Below are 18,982 nucleotides of genomic sequence, written 5' to 3'. Positions count from 1 at the left end.
GGTACTTCAACATGTTCGTATACATACCTACCTACGTACCCAAGGTACCTACCTATGTAGAATACTTCTTCTTACACTTGGACATCGATTTGATAACTTCGTTCCCTACCTACCTTCTATACTTCTCGATTGCCCGCGTCACTGAATTAGCAACAAGCCTACTAACTGCGCGAATGCCTTCTACTCTCCCTTGCAGCTAATTAGCCTCATGTCATTCAAGCGATCCCGCACCACCTTCGAAGCCGACCTCCAAGCTCAGCAATCGCCCTACGTCCTCTTCGGCACTCCCCTGCCACCCCTCGGTCCCGAAGTTCGCGACGACGGTTCTTACGTCCCGGTATGGAAGCAGGAAGTGCGGGATGAGCGCGGTCGAAAGCGTCTCCACGGCGCCTTCACGGGTGGCTGGAGCGCTGGGTACTTCAACACCGTTGGCTCAAAGGAAGGATGGACGCCCTCGACCTTTGTCTCCTCGCGCACGAATCGCCGCAAGGATGACCCGGCCCCTAAGCAGCAGCGGCTCGAGGACTTCATGGACGAGGAGGATCTAGCTGATGCGGAAGAGGCGCAAAAACTGCAGACGGCACAGGGGTTTGCCGGCCTAGGAGCTACGGATGAAGATGGCTTGATGCGACGAGGCGGTGGGCTTGCCGATTTATTCCGGGTTCAAGGGGACACGATGGGTGTTAAGCTTCTACGAAGGATGGGTTGGAAGGACGGCCAAGGAATCGGTCCCAAGGTCCGTCGAAAAGCTCGACTCGATATCAGTAGTAAACCTGGCGGTTCTACTCAGGAAGGGGGGGAGACATATCTGTTCGCGCCGGATGACGTGGCTTTGATTTCTTTCACGAGGAAGCTAGACCGCAAAGGATTGGGCTACGAGGGAGAAGCTAGGTTGACGCCGATGAAGTCGGACACAAGAGTAGAAGCCGGCTCGAGCTCTGACGAAGGCTCTCACAACGGACCCCTAATACGCCCAGGCGCGCTTAAGAAAAAGAAGCCGAGTAAATTTGGAAAGGGCGGGATTGGTATTGGCGTCTTAAATGACACGGGATCCGACGACGAAGATCCATACGAGATCGGACCGCGAATATCATATAATAGAGTTATAGGAGGGGATAAAAAGAAGAAGAAAGCAGCGATCATAACGACATCAGCTAACCCGGCATTGCGCTCCGCACCCGTTTTCATATCCCGGAAGAACGCCCTCGCACAAGCAGGAAAGAATCTACGAAAATGCCACGACGGCCGCCTACCCCTTGACGGCTTCGTCTTTGGCATCGAGACAGACAACCTATCATCTACCATCAGCACCGAAATCAACAAGTACCCGCCTCCTGAAATACCGCCAGACTGGAAATCCAGCAAGCAGCGCGAATCCGATGCATCAGCAGCAGGCTACGTATCCACCGCCGACGCTGCCAAAGCCTCCAGACTGGACCCTAAATCCCGCGCCGCACTCCTAGGCGAGACCCAACTCCCCGGTAAATCCGTCTTCGACTTCCTATCTTCGTCCGCGCGCGACCGCCTCGCCACCGCAACCGGAAAGACTAATCTTCCTCCCGGCCTGGGCGAGATCCCCGAGGGATACGCCCTAAGCGAGGAAGAAAAGCGCCAGGAGCTCTTGCGCCAGATCCCCGAGCTCGATAAGATGACGGCCGCGGCCGCGATAGCTCGCGGCGCAAGCGGTGGCGCCGCGCCGTATGCAGATGATGAGGCGAAGCGCGCGCGGTATAGGGCGTATCTCGAATGGGCCGCCGGGTTTAACGCAAACCCACCGTCCCGACTCCCCAGCGTCAGCGTGGAAGATTGGTTGCGCGAACTCCACGAATTCCGCAGCTGCGCGCTGATTTTCAAGCCCATGACCGGCGCCATGGCCTCGCGGTTCACCACCTCTTCTTCATCCACCTCAAAACTAGCTGCCGGCTCCTCCGGCGCCGTCCCCTCGGACCGCGACCTACTGTCCGTGCCGCCGCAGAAACCGGTTGATCCCGCGGAGCAGGCTGCAAGCTTGGGTATGTACGGTTCTATGACGAGGTCTGTGGGAGACTTTTACCCGACGAGGTTGCTGTGCAAGAGGTTTAATGTGAAACCTCCGGCGCACGTGCAGCCAGTCCAGCAGCCGGAGTCGGATAGGGGGGCAGGAGCAACAGCCGCGTCGAAGAGCTCATATGGTGCTGGTGTGGGTGTGCCTGGGTTTACGACCGGTGCGATGACGTTGGATGAGCTATTGCAATCAGCGCAGATACAGGCCAGTAGCAATACGGAAGCAGCAATAGCAGCAGTGCCAAAGGCGATTGAAGCACCGCCGCCGAAGACAGAAGAAGCGGTGGTCAACGCCGAAGTCAACGAGGCGGTAGAAGGCAAGCGAGCGCAGGACGATGTGCTAAGGGCTATATTTGGGGATAGCAGTGACGAAGAGGACTAGACCAGACCAGACTAGGTACCTACCTACCGAAAGGACGGGCGGCTAGGTATGAAATAGATAGATAGATAGATCGATAGAAGATATGTATGATGGAATGAAATAGTTGGTAGTTGCATAGTTATACCCCGCCGAGAACGATTCTATACGATAAGAAAGCACACGAAGAATATTTACCACAAACCCCGAGAGTGCTTGCTTGATATTGTGCATGATATTACAATACGCGATGCCGCGTTGGATGTATGGTCTACTAGCAATCCGCGCTCATAAGGAAGACGGGTAGGGTATTGAAGATAGCTCTTCCGAGTATCTTAACCCCCTTTTCATGGTGTTGCGGTTCTAATTTATGGGTTATTGTATAGGGCTCTCGTGACAGATCTATGAATGTTGAACCAATACCATCCATACCTGCACAGAGACCAACGAGCCCTGCGGCTCTATTTTATTTTTGGAGCCAACATCACGATATTCCATTCCTGACGATGCCATGTAGATATAGACACAACCTCCGAACCCAGGCTACACAAACCCTGCTATACAGGACAACCGCTCTTCTTAATGCGTCGGCTTCATAATAGGCGCGATAATACCCTGCTTCATCAAAATCCTCGGCTTCGTCGCCTCCTGGAACGTCTCCTTGGTCATCCACTCGGGGCCCACGGGAAGCCTCAGCGCGCGCTCGTACTGCAGCCTAGACTCGTACGGATGTGGCAGCTGTGAGGCCATGAACTTGTCGTTCTACGGTTATCAACAATTAGCTTTCGTCTCGCCCAGAATAGGCAATATAACATACCTTCTTAATCCTCTTCTCATTAACAATAACGTTCTGCATCCCTACGTCCTTGCGGTCCTTCTTCTTGACGCCTTCCTGCTTGGTCAGGAACCGCCCCTGGTGCCGCTTCTTCTCGCGGTTGCTGACGCCGTCGCCGACCCAACTGCCCCAGCCGGGAAGCGTGTTGTCGATAACCTTGTCGTCGTCTTCCGCTTCGATTGCTGCTTTTTCTTGCTCGAACTCGGCTACTACGTCTAGGCCGCCAAAGGCTTTCTCGATGAGATCTTGCTCGCGGAATTGGATAGGCAGGTGGCTTGTCTCGTCGTCCGAGGAGTCATTGCCGTTTGCGATCGCTTGTTTCTTGCTTGGCTTGGGTTTCTTGGCCGGTGCTGCAGAGGCTGCAATAGCCACCGAGTCGATACCTAGCTCTAGCACTTCTGCGCTAGACCCTGTCTTCCTGCTTTTTTGTTTCCTTGCCGGTCCAGCTACTGTAGGCTGACTCCAAGCGCCCGCTATGGAACTTGGATCTACATCCTGTGACACTGGGGCTGAGAGCCCCTTTGACCGACCGGACTTTGTGGCTGCGATGTTGTCCCTAGCTGCTTGAAGGTCTGTAACTTCTACCTTATCCTTACTGGCTTTAATGAGCTTCTCGCTAGACTTCCCCAACTTGCCCCCTGATGGCTGGCCAAATTTTCGTCGACCAATATCCGCGCCTTCGTCGTCCGAGTCTGCAGCGGCTTCGTCATCCGAGGCTAGATCCCGTCTTATTTCGGCTATTAGTTCATCATTGGCTTTTCTCTTAGCTGCTTCTGCTTTCTTCATGAATTCCATATTCATCAGTTTCGACTTTGGCGCATCGTCATCGTCGGAAACGTTGTCAAGCTGCTGGAGTAGTCTCTTCCGCTCATCAACATCGTCCGAGCCGCCCGAGTAATCGGAGTCCTCGTCTGAATCGCCATTTGTCTTTGCTGGTTTCCCCTCGATACGGCGACGCAACTCCTCGTCTCGCCGGGCCATATCGGCTATACCAACTCGAACATCGTCATCCCATGCGGCACGCTTATTCTTGTTAGACATTTTAGCCCATTTGCTTTCTCGATGTCGGGCGCCCATTCTCTCCACGGCTCGCTGGCGGTCCTGAGCCTCACGCTCATCTTCCGAATCGACCTCCCCAGCGGCAACCATAGCCTCGTGCTCCTTCATTTCGTCTCTTTCCCTTTGTTTTCGGTGCACACGATGGTAGGCCTTGCTCTTAATCTTCTTAATACGCTTTGATCTTGCGTCCTCTCGGGATTTGAGTTCCCTCTCGCGACGCTTCTCCTGCCACAGGGCCTTGAGGTTGTTTCCTGAGAAGCCTTCGGCATCTGCGGATTCTAGGTCCTCCATCTGCTTGGTCTCTTTCTTGGTACTTGGTCCAAGCCCACTTTCTTCCATAATTGCGAGGATAGTCTTTTCTAACTCTGTTCCCGGCGCTTTCCGATTCAGGGGTTGGATTTCGGTGTTATTATGCCTGGCGAGACCGGTCTCCGTCTGGGGGAGCGGAAAGACCAGATGGTCCGCTCTTCTGTTGTGCTTCACGGTTTCGGTCCAACGGTCCAAAGATTCGTTTGTCTTCTCGTATGCGACAGTGCGATCCAGCTTTGCCTGCTGGCGTCTTGCGAGGGGCACCTCTAATTTCTGCGGCTTGCTCGATTTCTCCTCCTTGGTCATGAGCTTAAGGGACTTCTTTAACTGGGGATCTTTAATTCCTAATAAGCCTAAATCTTTCAACCCAATCTTTGGCTTCTTAGTTGGCACGACATCTTGATCGTCTGTATCTTTCACCCCTCCGAACTTGGAAACCCATGCATTGATTCCAGAGTCTGATACGTCGTCATCCTCATCGTCTTCAATATCGGAAGATTCGTTGCCGGACGCCGCACCGTCTTCGTCAGATTCTTCTTCGTCAGAGCCAGACTCGTCGTCAGCTCCAGGCTCCCCATCATCCTCCGACATAGACATATCTAGAGCTGCAGCAAGATCAATGGCATCGGACCCGAGAGAAGCACCGTCAGCATCGCCAATATCCTCATCGCTATCGTCATCCTCATCATCGTCCTACAAATCGCGTTAGTTATAGCTATCGAGGAGGTACCTGAGTTATCTCCCATTACCTTTTTCTTCGGCTTCTTTTTACTCCCACGGAAAGCGTAGTCTTCGAAACGTTCCTGGTCGCTTTCCCCAAAAGCGTCGTCACTTTCTATCTCTGAGTCGTCATCTTCATCGACGCCAACTCGCCACTCGTTCCCGCTGCTATCGCTCCCGTACTCAACATCTTCATCACGTTCGGCACCACGGCGCATCTTCTTAGGCGGTCCCTCCTCTTCGTCTTCATCGTCATCCTCGTCATCATCCTCGTCTCTAGCATGCTTGCCGCCGCCGCCACCACCACTTAACGGTATATCAAGTTCGCGGTTGCGGGGCGTACGCTTCTGACGGTCTGCATATTCCTCGGATGCGATGGCGAAAGCGTTCAGGGCCTTCTTAGTAGATTTCGACTTGGACCTCTTCTTACTTTTGCCGTTGGTAGTTGTGCCGCCGCCGACGGGTCGTCCGTGGGCTTGCCGGCCTGGCATGTTGAAAAAGTGCGAATTTGCCTAAGATTTCACAGATTTTGAAGATATCTCTACAATGTAGTAGATCGCGCGCTATACTGGAATTCCGTCTCAAAAATTGAGTGTAGACGAAGCTATGCTCAGTCGCTAGAATAGGTAACTTTCAAGGTTTATGGGTTCTAAGTTCTAATCGATAATGCGAATTCTTGCAAAACAAAAGCGGTGTCTAGACTTTTTTTTTCTGCCGCGATAGTGGGGGAGCTCTAACTTTCTAACTTGCAACTTGCAGGGTCCAGTTTAAACTTCAACCAACTTCCATGGAAGTTAAGCTTAAGCTTAGTAAGTACCTGGGTACCTAACCAAAACCAATGCAAACCCACCCACTTCGCCGATTTTCAAGATCGCGAACTTCACAAAACAGCTTCCAACACTTACTTATACCCCCGCCCGCACCGATCAATTGGGCGCATCGCCACAGACATATAAATCCAATCTGGCTCTCCTTCTCTCCATATCCCATCGAAGAGACAATCACCCACGATGCAGCCCACCCAAGCGCTCCTAAAGCGCTACCGCAAGCTCCCTCTAACAACCAAAGATATCAAGAAGGGCTTCTACAAGGGCACGCGAACAGGCAGCATGGGCCAGCACACCAAGTTCGGAGGGTACGTCATCGACTGGGACAAGGTGCGGACGTACGTCGTGCCCGCAGGGCTTGAGGCTTTCAAGGTATGTTCGTGTATAATATATATATTATAAATTCTCACCACCGCAGAGCAGAGGGTGGCCAGGAATACAAGACTAACGTACTACAATAGTTAACGCCGTTCATCACGAGCAGGATCCGCCCGACGAGAGGTCGGTACGAAGGCTACCGCATGGGCCCTAAGAGCCCAGAGCTATACCTGGAGCGGTGGAAGGCAGAGAATGGGTTGGACTGAGTGGTCTATCGCCTGAAAGAAACAAAACTTTGAAATAAAATAAAACGGTTACTTATACAGGCTGACCAGGAGGGCCTAAACGGTAGAGACGTGCTTACGACTTACGGTTAAGACTGATCGAACCCCAAATCGCCATAGTTACCTACCTATGGATATGGATATAGGTATGGTGGTGGTTGACGAGTCTTCGTGCTCTTCGACTTATACAGTACGAAAGTCATGGTGATATTAGGCCGAAATTACATGTAAAATCCGTACCGTATAAATCACATACACCCACATATCTATAAAGCACATACCGCGATTATTTCAAATTGAAAGTTCAAGTTCAAGTCCAATTTCGAATACTATTACTAACTAGATTATTGCTAACGAGGGTATATAAAAATAAGAATCAGATAACACGATACACTATCCAAGACCGGACAAATAAGATAGGATACCGGGTATATTGTTATTTTCCTTCTCACCAACACCTCAATTTTAAAAGGATCATTTCGTGGTAGGCAGATCCTCCTGCGCGGTGACGAACGTCTCTAGTGGTGGTCTTTGTAGACCGTCCACAATGACCAGAGGCGTTACTGGCATACTGGCGGCCTCGCTACCTGGCGTGGGGTAAGCAGCCATAGGGGTCCAAGGATCGTCGTCCATGTCAGCGGCTGTAGGGACAATTTCATGAGAATTAGCCCCTTGCTGCTTTAGCAAGTTAGGGTCAACCACTTCATCCCTCGCCTTTCCGGTGACAGTAGCGACAACTGCGGCACTGGTCGTTGCCATAGCATCGATCTCTAGACTCAATGGCCTTGGACTCGCAACCCGATCTGGGTGGTCGAAGGCTGAAGTCAATGTGATCATGCTGGCCGTATCAGCCTCCTTGTTGAGGCTAAAAGGTACAGCGATGCCTCCCACAGTAGGCCGCTTGCCCGCGACACCTGTGTCATGCGAAAAGTAATCTGGAGAGAGGAGGAGACTGCCTCTAGGAGACGGCAATGCCTCGGCTTGTCTCGATTTCTCTTCACGCTGAGCCATAAGCATATCAATGGAGGTACTTTCGTTAATATCATCATCGGCAGTTTGCTGCTCGTCCCTGACTATCTTCGTCCTTGATCGGGTTCGGTTATGTCCAAGTTCTCGCCTGGCTACCTCCTTCCCTTGTTTTTGAAGATCATCTGGTGAGCGAGCTCCCTCTCCTTCTTCGGTAGTAGCAACTTTGACTACTGGGGCTCTATCTGCTTCGTCTTCTCTTATCACTGTAGCTTCGTCGTGTTTAGAACCCCAGAGCGACCATAGAGCAAGACCTACACTCTTCGTCTTTTTCTTATCTGCGGGGTCCTCGGCTTCCCTACGCCTGCTAGCAAGAGCAGCTGGAGGCGGTGTCTCTCCGTCAAACCCTACGTAACCTGCGGCCATCTCCTTAAGACGCTTCTTGTGTATCTTTGTACGGATGCTACCGTAGCGCTTATTCCACTGAGCTCGCGTTTCAAGCCACCTTCGTACTGGTGTCTCCTTGACAACGCCTATGCTGTCCCGGTCTATAGTGCAACCAACCAGCTCGGAGGCAGGCTCCAGGTGCCTAACAACTCCATGGCGGCTTACACGTTGGCGGATCATATGATTTTTGAATGGCGGCAAGGGGTCCCCAGCCTTGCCTACCTCAATGTTAGCATCACTTTCCGTCTTACTTTTCTCCTTAGTAACTGTGTCTGTAGCTTCATTATCTGAACTTAAACTGGAGTTCGATATGACAGAGATATCATCATCATCTTGGATCTCGATTCCTGTCTTCTGGGCTCTTGCCAAAGCCCAAGCACCAAACTGGGCTACTGAGCGGTACATAAATTTTGCTGGCCTGGTGAAACTGAGAGTTGGTGCGACATGGCACAGATCGTCCCAAACTTGAAGCTGAACATCGGTTGGCTTGAAACGCTTCAACTGTTCGTATGCTGACTCGTGCATCGAAGACTCCGGAGGTAGGTACTGGGATGGATTGGCACATTTATGTGCTAAGTATATCTGCTCATCTCGAAGGATTTCCCCACCACCCGTCATGATAAGTAGAGGTGGTAGTCCACCAAGGGTAGGCTGCATAACAGGGCTAACCAAAGGATGCGATAAGAGCTCGTTAGTCGTATACATCTAGGAGAATGTCAGCATGCATTTGTCGGTCCTTGCTTTGCATTACATACCTGAAGCTGCTCTTTGAGCTTAACTTCTTTACCATCGAGATTAATCGATATGTATGAGGTTTCAGCAAGAGTAGCGCCTGAAGAGGCACCGTCTATTGCCTTTGTCGCATTAAGCTGCGCGAGGTCTTGAGGGAGAGACTTCATTTCCACCGAGACGGGTTTCATTTTGGTTTGGCCCTTCTTATTGTTCTTATTTACCTGTTCAACCAACTCTGCGTACTCATCTGCATTCAGAGGAGGCCATGCCTTGGATGGCTTATGATGAAAGCCACACTGAGGAATATAATCCAGAGGGCAATCCTGAGAAACACTAGGAAAGGAATGTGTTAAGTCCACCCAAGGACTAATAAGAATAGCACCAGCAGGCAAAGGGATGCCTCTGTCCCTCATAGTAACCAGCATGCTTAAGACCATGCCACCGCCGGCTGAGTCTCCGGCAAGAATAATTGTAGTTGGGTCTTGAGTCGTAAGCAGGTATAAATACGCTGCTAAGCAATCCTGGAGGCCGCATGGAAAGGGAAACTGGGGAGATAATCGGTATTCGGGCGCGAAGACCCTGGCTTTCAGTTTCCGCGCATGTCGCTGCATCTGGTACCGATGCTCATCAACACTTCCGAAGAAATAGGCACCTCCATGTACATAGAGCATGACTCTCTTGCCTGGGTCGCCTGTCTTCTTGCGCTCATGATAATCAGCCTTCATCTCGATCCATTCCGCCTTGAGGGGGCTGCCAGGTTTCCGCCATTGCCACCAATTCCGACCGCCAACCTTCTTGATACCATCCGGTCCCAACTGCCCTTGCAAAGCGCTCGCGGCTTCTACAAGCTTGGACTCGGGGATCTCTACTTGATCGACTTTAACCCATTGCGGGTGTGGCACCCATTGCGAAGTGAAGGCTTGGATATCTTCGACCGTGTGATGCGACGCGAACGAAAGGAAAGATCGTATGAGGTGTAGTCCCTCGTCGTACGAAAGGTGGGCAGTTGGCCGTTCGCGTAACGGTTTACGATTAAGGTACTACAACATTATCACCGTCTTAGCATGAACTCTCCTTACGAATATGTATAATACATAATACATAGGCAACTTCGAACAAGGAAAAATAGGACGGGAAGGTATTCCATTGGGCACCTACGTGAGACAGAAAGGTCGACAGGACCGTTGGCGTAACCGCCATAGATACGGTAGCCGTATTCATGGTCGCGTGTCTACGAGCTTAGCTTGGATTACAAGTATAGGTAGCTTGTAAAGAAGCAGCTTTCTATAAGCTGTGATGACTCGTGTAGTTGAGGCAAGGCATCGGGCAACTAAAGCAATTGTGGTGAGATTAGGGGTGGGTTACGGAATACGCGGGTACATAAAGAGATTAAGTTATGTTCATGTACATATCTCGACGTCTATTTCCTGCAATTCCTGCTGTCCTGTAATAAGTGGATAGCTACCTCCTGGATTAACCTCTGGTTTACTTGGCAGTTGCCCGAATACGCATCTTAATTTCACAGGCCGGTCATTTTCGGTGATGTCATTGCGCTGCTTGTTTCAGACGATTAGTACTGCACCATTTGACTATTCCGTTCCTTAGCGAGGTTAGCTGCTACTCTAAAAGGAGAATCTACCCTGAAATGGGAATGCGCTTGATACAAAAGGTTAGCGTAAATCTAATATCGAATCTCTACCTTAGGTACTTTCAATGTTGCGTAACACAAATGCGGGTCAAGCTCGGTAGAATCGATTTTAAAAAAAAAAATTTGAAGAAATTGTTATCAACACCGGGGCTAAAGTTGCGAATACCCCTCCATCGTATGTAAATGCGACGCTCAGGGTTCAGCGAAAAGCATATTACCGCCATAAAAGTTCCCACAAGATGACGTCGACAGAAGCAGGGCCATCGCCGGGTATGTTATGTATTCCCTGATTTGTCTGATATATCTCCCTTTTCTTATTGTTACGCTAAATACTGACCGGACCAAAATTTGTAGAAACCCGACAGCTCCAATTTGAGCAGGGCGTAGCTATCTCGCTACACCTATGGCTTTCCCTAACAGTCGCGGTGCAAAACGGACTAGGCGGTTCCGACTCCGAGGACAAGCGCGACTGGTTCGCCGGTGCGATCGTCGACATGTTCCCCAGCTTCGTCGACCTCGCCAAGCCGCGCAAGCCCAGTCAAAACCCCCCCGCTGAGCCAGACGCTGAGGATGTTGAAGCCACCCTGCTGCAGGTAATGTGGGACGAGTTCGAAACGAATGTCGACGATGACTCCGAGGTCGAGGTGGCCGAGCGCATCGTCAAGGTCCGCACTCAATGCGCCGCCGGAGATTTCGAATTCATCGAGGAACTAAGGCGCAGATGGCTAGCTACAAAGGGCAAAACAGTCAAGGTTCAGGAGGTGGATGCCGGAGATCAGGAGACCGACTGGGAAAGCGAGGACGACGAAGGTGATGAGGATGACGATGTTGAAATGGATGAGGCGCCTGCTCTAGTTGCAGCGCCTAAGGAGAAGCCACCCCCAGAGGTAGACGAGGATGGCTTTACAAAGGTTACACGAAAGAAGCGCTGAGCACGTTCATGCCATGTCAAATTTTGAGCTGCAGACTCTAGGGGAGTAGAGTTGCAGGTAATGGCACAGCAAGTTCGAGACGAATTATGCTTGAAATGATATAAACAGGTAAGGCAAGGCGGACAAATATATCATGCGTTCAAAGCCAATCCAATAAAAACCAGCAACGCCTATGAGAGCACCAAATCCGAACAGTCCATGCCAACAGAGAGAGCGGCAATATGCCAAGGATCAAGCAGCAGCATTACTCCCATTCATCATCATCGCTGTCGTCGCTATTATCCGCTTTCCGAGCCTCCTTGGGACTGTTCGGAGCCTGGCTTGGATTTCCGGACGCCGCGCCTACAACATCGTAGCTCGTATCGCTGTCAGGTTGAGATTTCTCATCGTTGGACTTACGAGGTTCGGATGGCTTCAAACGGTTCTTGTCCGAAGTGGTAACCGCTGGCGGGTGAATTGTTGTAGAAGACTCGATAGAAGCCGGCCGCGCGGGCTTCACCGTCGGCTTTTGCGCGGGCTTAGCTGGCACCGTATCGTCGTCGGACTCTTCCTCCGATTCTTCTTCCGATTCCTCCTCATCGGATTCCTCGCCCCATCCAATTTCTTCTTCGGCGGAGGCGGCTAAATGCCAGTTTGTTAGCTATATATAGATAAGCGTAGAAAGAAAATACAAATCTTAACGAACCCTTCAATAGATCTCGGCGACGTGCTTCAGCTGTCTCGATACTATGTCGGAGGAAACAGTATCGCCTCCAGAAGTCGGCGTAGGGAACCTTGTCGGGAACAAGCTTTTCCATGTTCGCTCGTAGGTCCGGGTACTTAGCTAGGGCAGCGCTGATAGCCTCCGTCTTGCTTTCTACATCGAAAGTCATGGACCACGCAGCATATTCGGCGCCGGTGGGATCTTCTGTAAAACTCTTCTCGGTCGTGTGTAGGACATGAAGCTGTGCATCGTATCTCGAAGTGTGAATTACTCGCTTTCCGGACTCATCCTTACTCTCGAACCGGCGGGCAGTTCCCTTGGAGTCGCCTGATTCCGAAGCAGGCTTTACAATGATAGCTTCACGGAAGAAGTCTCGGATATTCCCACCAAACTTTAAGAGCGCCTCGTCGGCAGCGTCCTCAGCACGTTGGATATCCTTCAAGCGTTTTGCGGCCTCGGCCTTCAGTCGTGATATGACGGTTTCAGAGTCCTTAGCCGTCTCATCGGAACTAGACGCTTTATCCGCTGTCGGGGTTCTCTCCGGATCTTTATCTTTATCACCAGACGGCGGCGCCCTCTCTGTGACGGGAGGTGTTGTAGTTAACGAGAGAGCCCTTGCGCGGAGGTTTGCCAAGCTTCGAGTAGCATCTACACTGAGCGATGTGACCTCTTGCTGTGCCTCTCTGTATACAGACCCGCCCTAGAATAAATACTAGGTTATTCAATAGGTCTCGTTAAATTCAACAGCTGACATACCTGTTTGATAACGTTACCGACTGTTCCACCAAGCCATGTTCCCCAAGAGCTGCTGGAGAATGCACGGTATGCTTCCTGAAGGTCTTCATTGAGAGTATGCTCGGGTTTCTGTTGGGAAGACTCTGCGGCCTGGTTGCTAGTGTTGCTATTTTCCTTACTATCCTTTGGGAGGGTTTCTTCGACTATGTGGTCGTATGCGAAATCCATGGTGGCGTGGTATCAGGGGTATAAAATACTATGTATAAACTTGAATGACTAACAGACAAGTAATCCCGTAAGACCCCTCTTCCACAACTGCCACAATAGAGATGGAGGGGTGCTACGTAAATCGCAAGGGATGCTGTTATGACTGTTATGGCTGAGGAAATGTACTGCCGTTGCTATCGAATGATGAAGTCGATGTCGGTATTCTAGGATTTGGGTGATGGGTGACAAGTGACAAGGCTGACCGTTTCCAATCTGCCGATTGACGTATCGAAAGGCTACGCGGTCTTTCCCCCCCTTTGCGAATCATCGTTCTGTACCTGTCCCGCACATTTGGCATACGAGATACGAGATACTTTTCTAACCTGAAAGCGCTTACCCCTTATAGTTTAGCTCGTTCGTCGGATAGCGGATAGGCACACAGCTAACAAATGCGGGGAATAGCGGTCATATGTATTCACCGCGATTATTCAAGTAATTGAATACATGTACCTATGTAAGTACTACGCGACCAATATTGATGGCAGGCATATTGCATGTACGTATGTTCGTACGCAGAACCTTTAGGTGGCAGGAGAAACGGTAGAAAACTCTATGTAAGCGCGGTAGTGATTTCCAATATCTTGATATTAAATAGCCTGCCAGTCAGACTACAAATAAAAGGATCACCATGTATCACGTGGGCTTAATCCCGAACCAGCTCTTGCCTAGGTACCTAGGTATTATGCACATGTATTAGTGTACTTTGCTCACACTTTTAGTTTAGTTCTATACTCGGTACAGGATGTAAGTTAAACCTACATCTTTTAAATCCGCAAAAAGAATCCGCATATTTGCTTCGAGCTTTGATGTAAGCTTTAACGTATATAATCTTGCATAGTTCTCATTTTTATATTAAAGCAGCATTTATCATTCCGTCATTCATTTGCAGTACATACATACATAGTCTCAAGTGCTATTCCAGCGGTCAGCTCGATATCGGAGTTGCTGCTTTTGTCTATTCAAAGTGGACAACTTACTTACATACATGTCCACCCCCCGAACCAAAAACTCTTAGTAAACGCAACTCAGTTTAGGGCTTATATGCTTATGCTGCAAAATAGCGGTACTCGTTCTAGAATTCTTACCCCAACGAAAATTATTTGCAGAGAACTTGCTGTACATACACTGGATGGGCCGGGTTGTTACCATCTACGCTGTATTATAACGGTATTATGCAGTACTTGTGCGCATTATGAGGCTGTCAGCTCGGTATCAACGCCCATTAGCAAGTACATACTGTATGCATGGTATCCCTAAGCAAAAAGGCATCCGGGCATCCAGGCATCCAGGCATCCCAGCATTGATTGGTATCTCCATACGATTTACATATCTTGTTCTACAAACTTCTCTATCCAGATCTGCCCACTGCTTTGGGCCTGGGCTGGCCGGTGGCTACATATCGCTACATATTGTTACATATTGCTACATATCCTACCTCGTCTTAGGAAGGTATTATGCTGATCACCAGGCACCAGGTTGGAAACGAGTCATCATCCACACCAATATCCATTAGATTCCGAGTCCGACGCCCGATGGGTGGGTATCAGTTAGGTGCACAGGTGCACAGTGAAGAATAGCGAAACTAAATCAACTTCGCCTCTCCGCTAAGTACTTTAACGGCTAAATTCGTGCATACATACCTACATAGGTACATATTTAGTACTATAGTACACTACCTACTCGCCTACTACTGTACTGTACTATGTACCTATGTAGAAGTAAAGAAGGAGACTTGGAACGTGACTCGGTTCCATCAAACAGCCCGTGGCCGCTGAGCCGTTTCTGTCCCACAATGGACCCCCATGTCCCCATGTCCTCATGTCGACTTGTACCATCTTCTCATTGGAGAAATCTCACGCCAAGACGGCCTTACCTAGCGACCTACGTACGCACACAGCATGTACATACAATATTACATTATTACATGCAATATTTGGCCCAGCTCGAAAAGCTTGCTTGTCTGCTGTTCCCAGCATTACATATGTAGGTTAGTGTATGTATGGCACATCGAAGTATTCTCGAGTATTCTCCACTGGGTTTGAAACCAAACCTGCCTTGTTCCTATCAGTGCATAGTATCGTATGCATACATAACATTATGCAAGCTATTACACTATAGGCTAGCACCTAGGCTATGTAGTTCCTACACTAATCAAAGGAACTCGAGGCTTCCTCAGGTGGAGACAGTGCCAGGGAACAAGGAGAAACATGTCCGCCTATCTGAGGTCTGAGGTCTGAGGAACACATTAGGTACCTATGTACCTAGACGAAAATACACTATGGTGTGGACGTAACATACATATGTAAAGAGTACCTAACGCAAAGGGCGCGATCAGCCACAAGGTAAGCTCCGTTAAAGTCCGAGTACAAAGAACGAGGAAAGGTTCCCCGCCACAATGACAGTCTTTGACATATTCTTATTCTTATATTGGACCATGTAGCGCTTACAAATCGGAAAATTGCCTGTCTTCTACCCCCCTCTCTTGAATTCCTTCCATCGTGAAAACGTGCACTCAATCTACGCTTGTCACACATCCGCCCTTTGCATACACATACATACCTACACTATCGTACGCCTCTCACATAGACACGCTGTTCCTATCCTGTCTAAGGAGAAGGGGGGTGTGCATAAGCAAGTGGTGGTCACTACGTCAAGTCCTTCTAAAACAATATACAAAAAAAAAGACGGCTGTTTTGTTTTGTCCCTTCCCATCCCTCCATCATCAGCCTCAAGACCAAGGAGGCGAATATTTGTCCTTTCCCTTCAGACATCTAACATCACTTACAAGCATTGTACGAGACTGGTCGTGGATACCCGAGACCTTCAGGACTACTAATCTCCTAAATCTCCTAGAATTTGTCTTGTCTGATTTTTGAAGAGTTACGCCAATCATTAAGCGCAGCAATCGCTGCGTTGCGCTTCAAGCTATCCTACGTCCAGCTTCGCTTCCAAGCCAACGTCGTTAGGAGCGTCGACTCGAGCTAATTAACGTCTTTGCTCCGTTAAGAAGAGACGTTAACATATTCAATTCATATCTACCTTGTCTCATACCTTATTGCCGTTCTAAATCGTGATCATATTTCATATTTCTTTAAATTTATCTCTATAAAAAAATAAAAAAAAAGGCTCGTCGCAATGGCTTCAGCTCATTCTCAAGCTCTCCAAAACTTCATCCTCACGCCCCAGCAGCAGAGCCTGCTCTTCCGCGCTCTTACTTCAAATCAGCAAGGAGGTAGCAACAGCCCAAACAATGCGCTGTCTCTCTCGCCCGAGTCTTCAACAAAGTCACCGGTCCAGAATCAGAAAGGTACCCCGAATATCGATACCCAGAACGGTATCTCCAATGGTATCCAAGAGAGTCCCTACTTGGATTATGACTACGACTTGGGACCCGATACTAGTTTCGACTTCGATTTTACGCATGATGGCCAGGCAAAGATGATTGGAGATCTCCCGGGCACCTCGCCCAAGGATAATTCCAAAGCCAGCTCTCCCGATAACGATAGTCCCGACAAGAGAAGTCATCCGGATGATGACGAGGAAGACGACATGGAAGAGGGAGGTGGCAAGCGGAGAGAGAGCGAGGGAAAAATACCCAAGAAACCCGGCCGCAAGCCACTTACGAACGAGCCCAGCTCGGTAAGTCGCAAGCGTTAACCCGGCAGCCCCAAGGATTGTGCAATGTCTAACGTTTTATATAATAGAAGAGGAAGGCCCAAAACCGCGCTGCCCAGCGCGCGTTCCGGGAGCGCAAGGAGAAGCACCTGAAAGACCTTGAGACGAAGGTGGAGGAACTTGAAAAGGCGGAGGCGGCGACAAACAACGAGAACTCTCAGCTGCGTTCCCAGATCGAGAAGCTGACAATGGAGCTTAACGAGTACAAGAAGAAGTTGACACTATTGAGCAGTCCTCATTCGGTCCCTAATCCCAAACGAAGCTCAGTATTCGGTCAAGCTGCCATACAAAATCTCAATGATGTCAACTTCCAATTCGAGTTTCCCAAGTTTGGCCTTCTCCCTGGTCCTCAGAACCCCTCAAAGAATGGCTCCAATTCTTTGTATTATTCGGCACCATCTAGCAGCAGCCCTAATAAGCAGGCCAACTCACCGGACAAGTCCAAGGACCAGGCTACCCCCACCTCCACGAAGAGCCGGGAGAACTCGGACGCTTCATCTAAAGACACATCGTCCAAGTCTTCCGGGTCTCCCTACGATAGCACATTCGGTGCCAGCGCATCGAGAACTAGTCTGGACTCTAGCCACTATAGTGTGAATGGAGCTAATACCGGCTCGCCTTGTTCGTCAACGGCGAATTCTAATATGGGGCCCAGTTCCTCGTGCGGAACCTCCCCTGAGCCGCTGACCCAATCACCGCTGGGATTCAAGCCGGTAGACACCTTGACTACAATCGGCGAGGAGCAACCGTCGCTGACAAGCGACTCCATGACTCGTACGTATTACCTACATATTTGAATGTGTACTGCCTAAATTCCTAGGGCTTGTAAGCTAACCGTACCAGTAGATTTCAACAACTTGAGCAATATGGATTTCTCAAGCCTAGATTGGCTGTCGCAACAGAACGGAGGCCAGTTTGACCCGCAGCTCTTCGGCGACTACCGGGAGCCTCAGGACAATATATTGGCTAGTGCTACTTTTGACGACAGCTTTTTCAACGACGCCTTCGACGTTGACTTCACTACACCGTACAATGTACCGTCGGCGTCTAATAACAACAATAACGCTCACAAGAAAAACCTGATTGCTGAAATTGACGCCAGGAAGGAGTCGGATGACACTATCCTATCCAATGGCAAGCTGCTCACATGTAATAACATCTGGTACGTTAACCCACTTCTCTATTTGCCCTTCATCCCGCCAGGTAAATAAATCGGCAATGATATATATATATATACTGACATCACAAAACAGGGAGAAACTGCAAGCCTGTCCTAGGGTACAATCGGGTGACCTCGACCTCGATGGATTATGCTCTGACCTGCAGAAGAAGGCCAAGTGTGGTGGCTCTGGCGCCGTGGTCGACGAACATGATTTCAAGGCAGTCATGACCAAATATCTCGGCGCCGACGCCGGGAAGTGTACCGCGTAGTTTTGTATCCCACTGTTAGAACTCTTCTGTGTCTACGAACATAGGAGGTTAGGGGGCTCTCACACAAAAACAAATAGATCTCCCTACTCTTGTGCCACCACCATCACCGATCATTGGGTAACGGCGGAAAGGAGGTTTATCATCAGGCGGCGCGACAGGGATTACGGCGAAAGCGGGGCAATGTAAACCAAATACCCCTGGGTTACGGCAAGAGAGAGACAGAGAAAGAGAGTGCGAAGCCATTCGCCACATCTCGAGATATCCGGACAACCGAATATCTAAATCTCATGCCATCTCATTATTCATCGGATATCGGAGTTTGTTGCATGCATTTGCGACAGAGAAAGGCAGGAAAATCACTGAAATATAGTTCTCCTTTCGTCTTTATTTTCCTTCCTATTTTCCTATTTCCTTGGACCGTACGTGCCCCTCGTCCGCTGATACGGGAGGATAGTACGTGGCGGCGACGACATGACATATTTATGTATGGGGTAACGAGTATGACAGCTTATGACCATACCACGGAGGTAGTCAAGGCTAAGTACTAGGAGTTTTACCTAGGTAGCAAATAAGTAAAGGGAATGTAAGAGGTATTCTCACGAGGCAAGGATGGAATGATGACGACGGTATCGATGACTTTGACGTTTTGGGAGAGATGTGTATGATGTGCCTGCTTACTTGTTCTTCTTGTCC

The 18,982-nt window shown here is 49.7% G+C and overlaps 7 protein-coding genes across 7 annotated transcripts; 4 read left to right on the top strand and 3 right to left on the bottom strand.

Annotated features, from left to right (window-relative positions):
* Positions 1–2,606, top strand: F4813DRAFT_343072 (DUF1604-domain-containing protein). The gene has a single exon (XM_049241492.1). It carries the CDS (start codon positions 209–211, stop codon positions 2,423–2,425), a length of 2,217 nt encoding a protein of 738 aa, XP_049103946.1. The 5' UTR covers positions 1–208; the 3' UTR covers positions 2,426–2,606.
* A 54-nt stretch (positions 2,607–2,660) lies between these two features.
* F4813DRAFT_343071 (small-subunit processome) lies at positions 2,661–6,049 on the bottom strand. Its single transcript, XM_049241491.1, has 3 exons — positions 5,354–6,049; positions 3,219–5,297; positions 2,661–3,163 (listed from the first exon to the last, which is right to left on the bottom strand). The coding sequence occupies exons 1-3, from the start codon at positions 5,813–5,815 to the stop codon at positions 2,981–2,983; spliced, it is 2,724 nt and encodes a 907-aa protein (XP_049103945.1). The 5' UTR covers positions 5,816–6,049; the 3' UTR covers positions 2,661–2,980.
* A 63-nt stretch (positions 6,050–6,112) lies between these two features.
* Positions 6,113–7,071, top strand: F4813DRAFT_343070 (uncharacterized protein). Its single transcript, XM_049241490.1, has 2 exons — positions 6,113–6,523; positions 6,613–7,071. The coding sequence occupies exons 1-2, from the start codon at positions 6,335–6,337 to the stop codon at positions 6,733–6,735; spliced, it is 312 nt and encodes a 103-aa protein (XP_049103944.1). The 5' UTR covers positions 6,113–6,334; the 3' UTR covers positions 6,736–7,071.
* Positions 7,063–10,637, bottom strand: F4813DRAFT_343069 (alpha/beta-hydrolase). The gene is made up of 3 exons (XM_049241489.1): positions 10,057–10,637; positions 8,922–9,938; positions 7,063–8,871 (listed from the first exon to the last, which is right to left on the bottom strand). The coding sequence occupies exons 1-3, from the start codon at positions 10,117–10,119 to the stop codon at positions 7,228–7,230; spliced, it is 2,724 nt and encodes a 907-aa protein (XP_049103943.1). The 5' UTR covers positions 10,120–10,637; the 3' UTR covers positions 7,063–7,227.
* On the top strand, positions 10,638–12,186 carry F4813DRAFT_343068 (Pre-rRNA-processing protein TSR2-domain-containing protein). The gene is made up of 2 exons (XM_049241488.1): positions 10,638–10,816; positions 10,901–12,186. The coding sequence occupies exons 1-2, from the start codon at positions 10,786–10,788 to the stop codon at positions 11,476–11,478; spliced, it is 609 nt and encodes a 202-aa protein (XP_049103942.1). The 5' UTR covers positions 10,638–10,785; the 3' UTR covers positions 11,479–12,186.
* F4813DRAFT_384691 (BSD-domain-containing protein) lies at positions 11,723–13,144 on the bottom strand (the record flags this gene model as incomplete). The annotated part of the gene is made up of 3 exons (XM_049246130.1): positions 11,723–12,099; positions 12,164–12,881; positions 12,938–13,144. 3 exons carry the CDS (start codon positions 13,142–13,144, stop codon positions 11,723–11,725), a joined length of 1,302 nt encoding a protein of 433 aa, XP_049103941.1.
* Positions 13,145–16,197: 3,053 nt separating this feature from the next.
* Positions 16,198–18,433, top strand: F4813DRAFT_94641 (PAP1-domain-containing protein). Its single transcript, XM_049249071.1, has 4 exons — positions 16,198–16,822; positions 16,888–17,632; positions 17,705–18,020; positions 18,112–18,433. The coding sequence occupies exons 1-4, from the start codon at positions 16,319–16,321 to the stop codon at positions 18,287–18,289; spliced, it is 1,743 nt and encodes a 580-aa protein (XP_049103940.1). The 5' UTR covers positions 16,198–16,318; the 3' UTR covers positions 18,290–18,433.
* The last annotated feature ends 549 nt before the right edge of the window (positions 18,434–18,982 follow it).

The sequence above is a fragment of the Daldinia decipiens genome (assembly GCF_022478715.1).
Source record: "Daldinia decipiens strain CBS 113046 unplaced genomic scaffold F4813scaffold_2, whole genome shotgun sequence".
NCBI lineage: Eukaryota > Fungi > Ascomycota > Sordariomycetes > Xylariales > Hypoxylaceae > Daldinia > Daldinia decipiens.
This window is presented reverse-complemented; position numbering and strand designations above follow the sequence as displayed.

Bases quoted from the DNA above. Each gene is read 5' to 3' on its own strand.
- F4813DRAFT_343070 (XM_049241490.1), top strand. From the start codon at position 6,335: ATGCAGCCCACCCAAGCGCTCCTAAAGCGCTACCGCAAGCTCCCTCTA. The intron at 6,524-6,612 runs GTATGTTCGTGT...GTACTACAATAG, and splicing joins CAGGGCTTGAGGCTTTCAAG to TTAACGCCGTTCATCACGAG.
- F4813DRAFT_343072 (XM_049241492.1), top strand. From the start codon at position 209: ATGTCATTCAAGCGATCCCGCACCACCTTCGAAGCCGACCTCCAAGCT.
- F4813DRAFT_343069 (XM_049241489.1), bottom strand. From the start codon at position 10,119: ATGAATACGGCTACCGTATCTATGGCGGTTACGCCAACGGTCCTGTCG. The intron at 9,939-10,056 runs GTAGGTGCCCAA...ATAATGTTGTAG, and splicing joins TGTCGACCTTTCTGTCTCAC to TACCTTAATCGTAAACCGTT. The intron at 8,872-8,921 runs GTATGTAATGCA...ACATTCTCCTAG, and splicing joins AGCTCAAAGAGCAGCTTCAG to ATGTATACGACTAACGAGCT.
- F4813DRAFT_94641 (XM_049249071.1), top strand. From the start codon at position 16,319: ATGGCTTCAGCTCATTCTCAAGCTCTCCAAAACTTCATCCTCACGCCC. The intron at 16,823-16,887 runs GTAAGTCGCAAG...TTTATATAATAG, and splicing joins TTACGAACGAGCCCAGCTCG to AAGAGGAAGGCCCAAAACCG. The intron at 17,633-17,704 runs GTACGTATTACC...CCGTACCAGTAG, and splicing joins GACAAGCGACTCCATGACTC to ATTTCAACAACTTGAGCAAT.
- F4813DRAFT_343071 (XM_049241491.1), bottom strand. From the start codon at position 5,815: ATGCCAGGCCGGCAAGCCCACGGACGACCCGTCGGCGGCGGCACAACT. The intron at 5,298-5,353 runs GTAATGGGAGAT...CGCGATTTGTAG, and splicing joins AAAAGAAGCCGAAGAAAAAG to GACGATGATGAGGATGACGA. The intron at 3,164-3,218 runs GTATGTTATATT...TGATAACCGTAG, and splicing joins ATGAGAAGAGGATTAAGAAG to AACGACAAGTTCATGGCCTC.
- F4813DRAFT_343068 (XM_049241488.1), top strand. From the start codon at position 10,786: ATGACGTCGACAGAAGCAGGGCCATCGCCGG. The intron at 10,817-10,900 runs GTATGTTATGTA...CAAAATTTGTAG, and splicing joins AGAAGCAGGGCCATCGCCGG to AAACCCGACAGCTCCAATTT.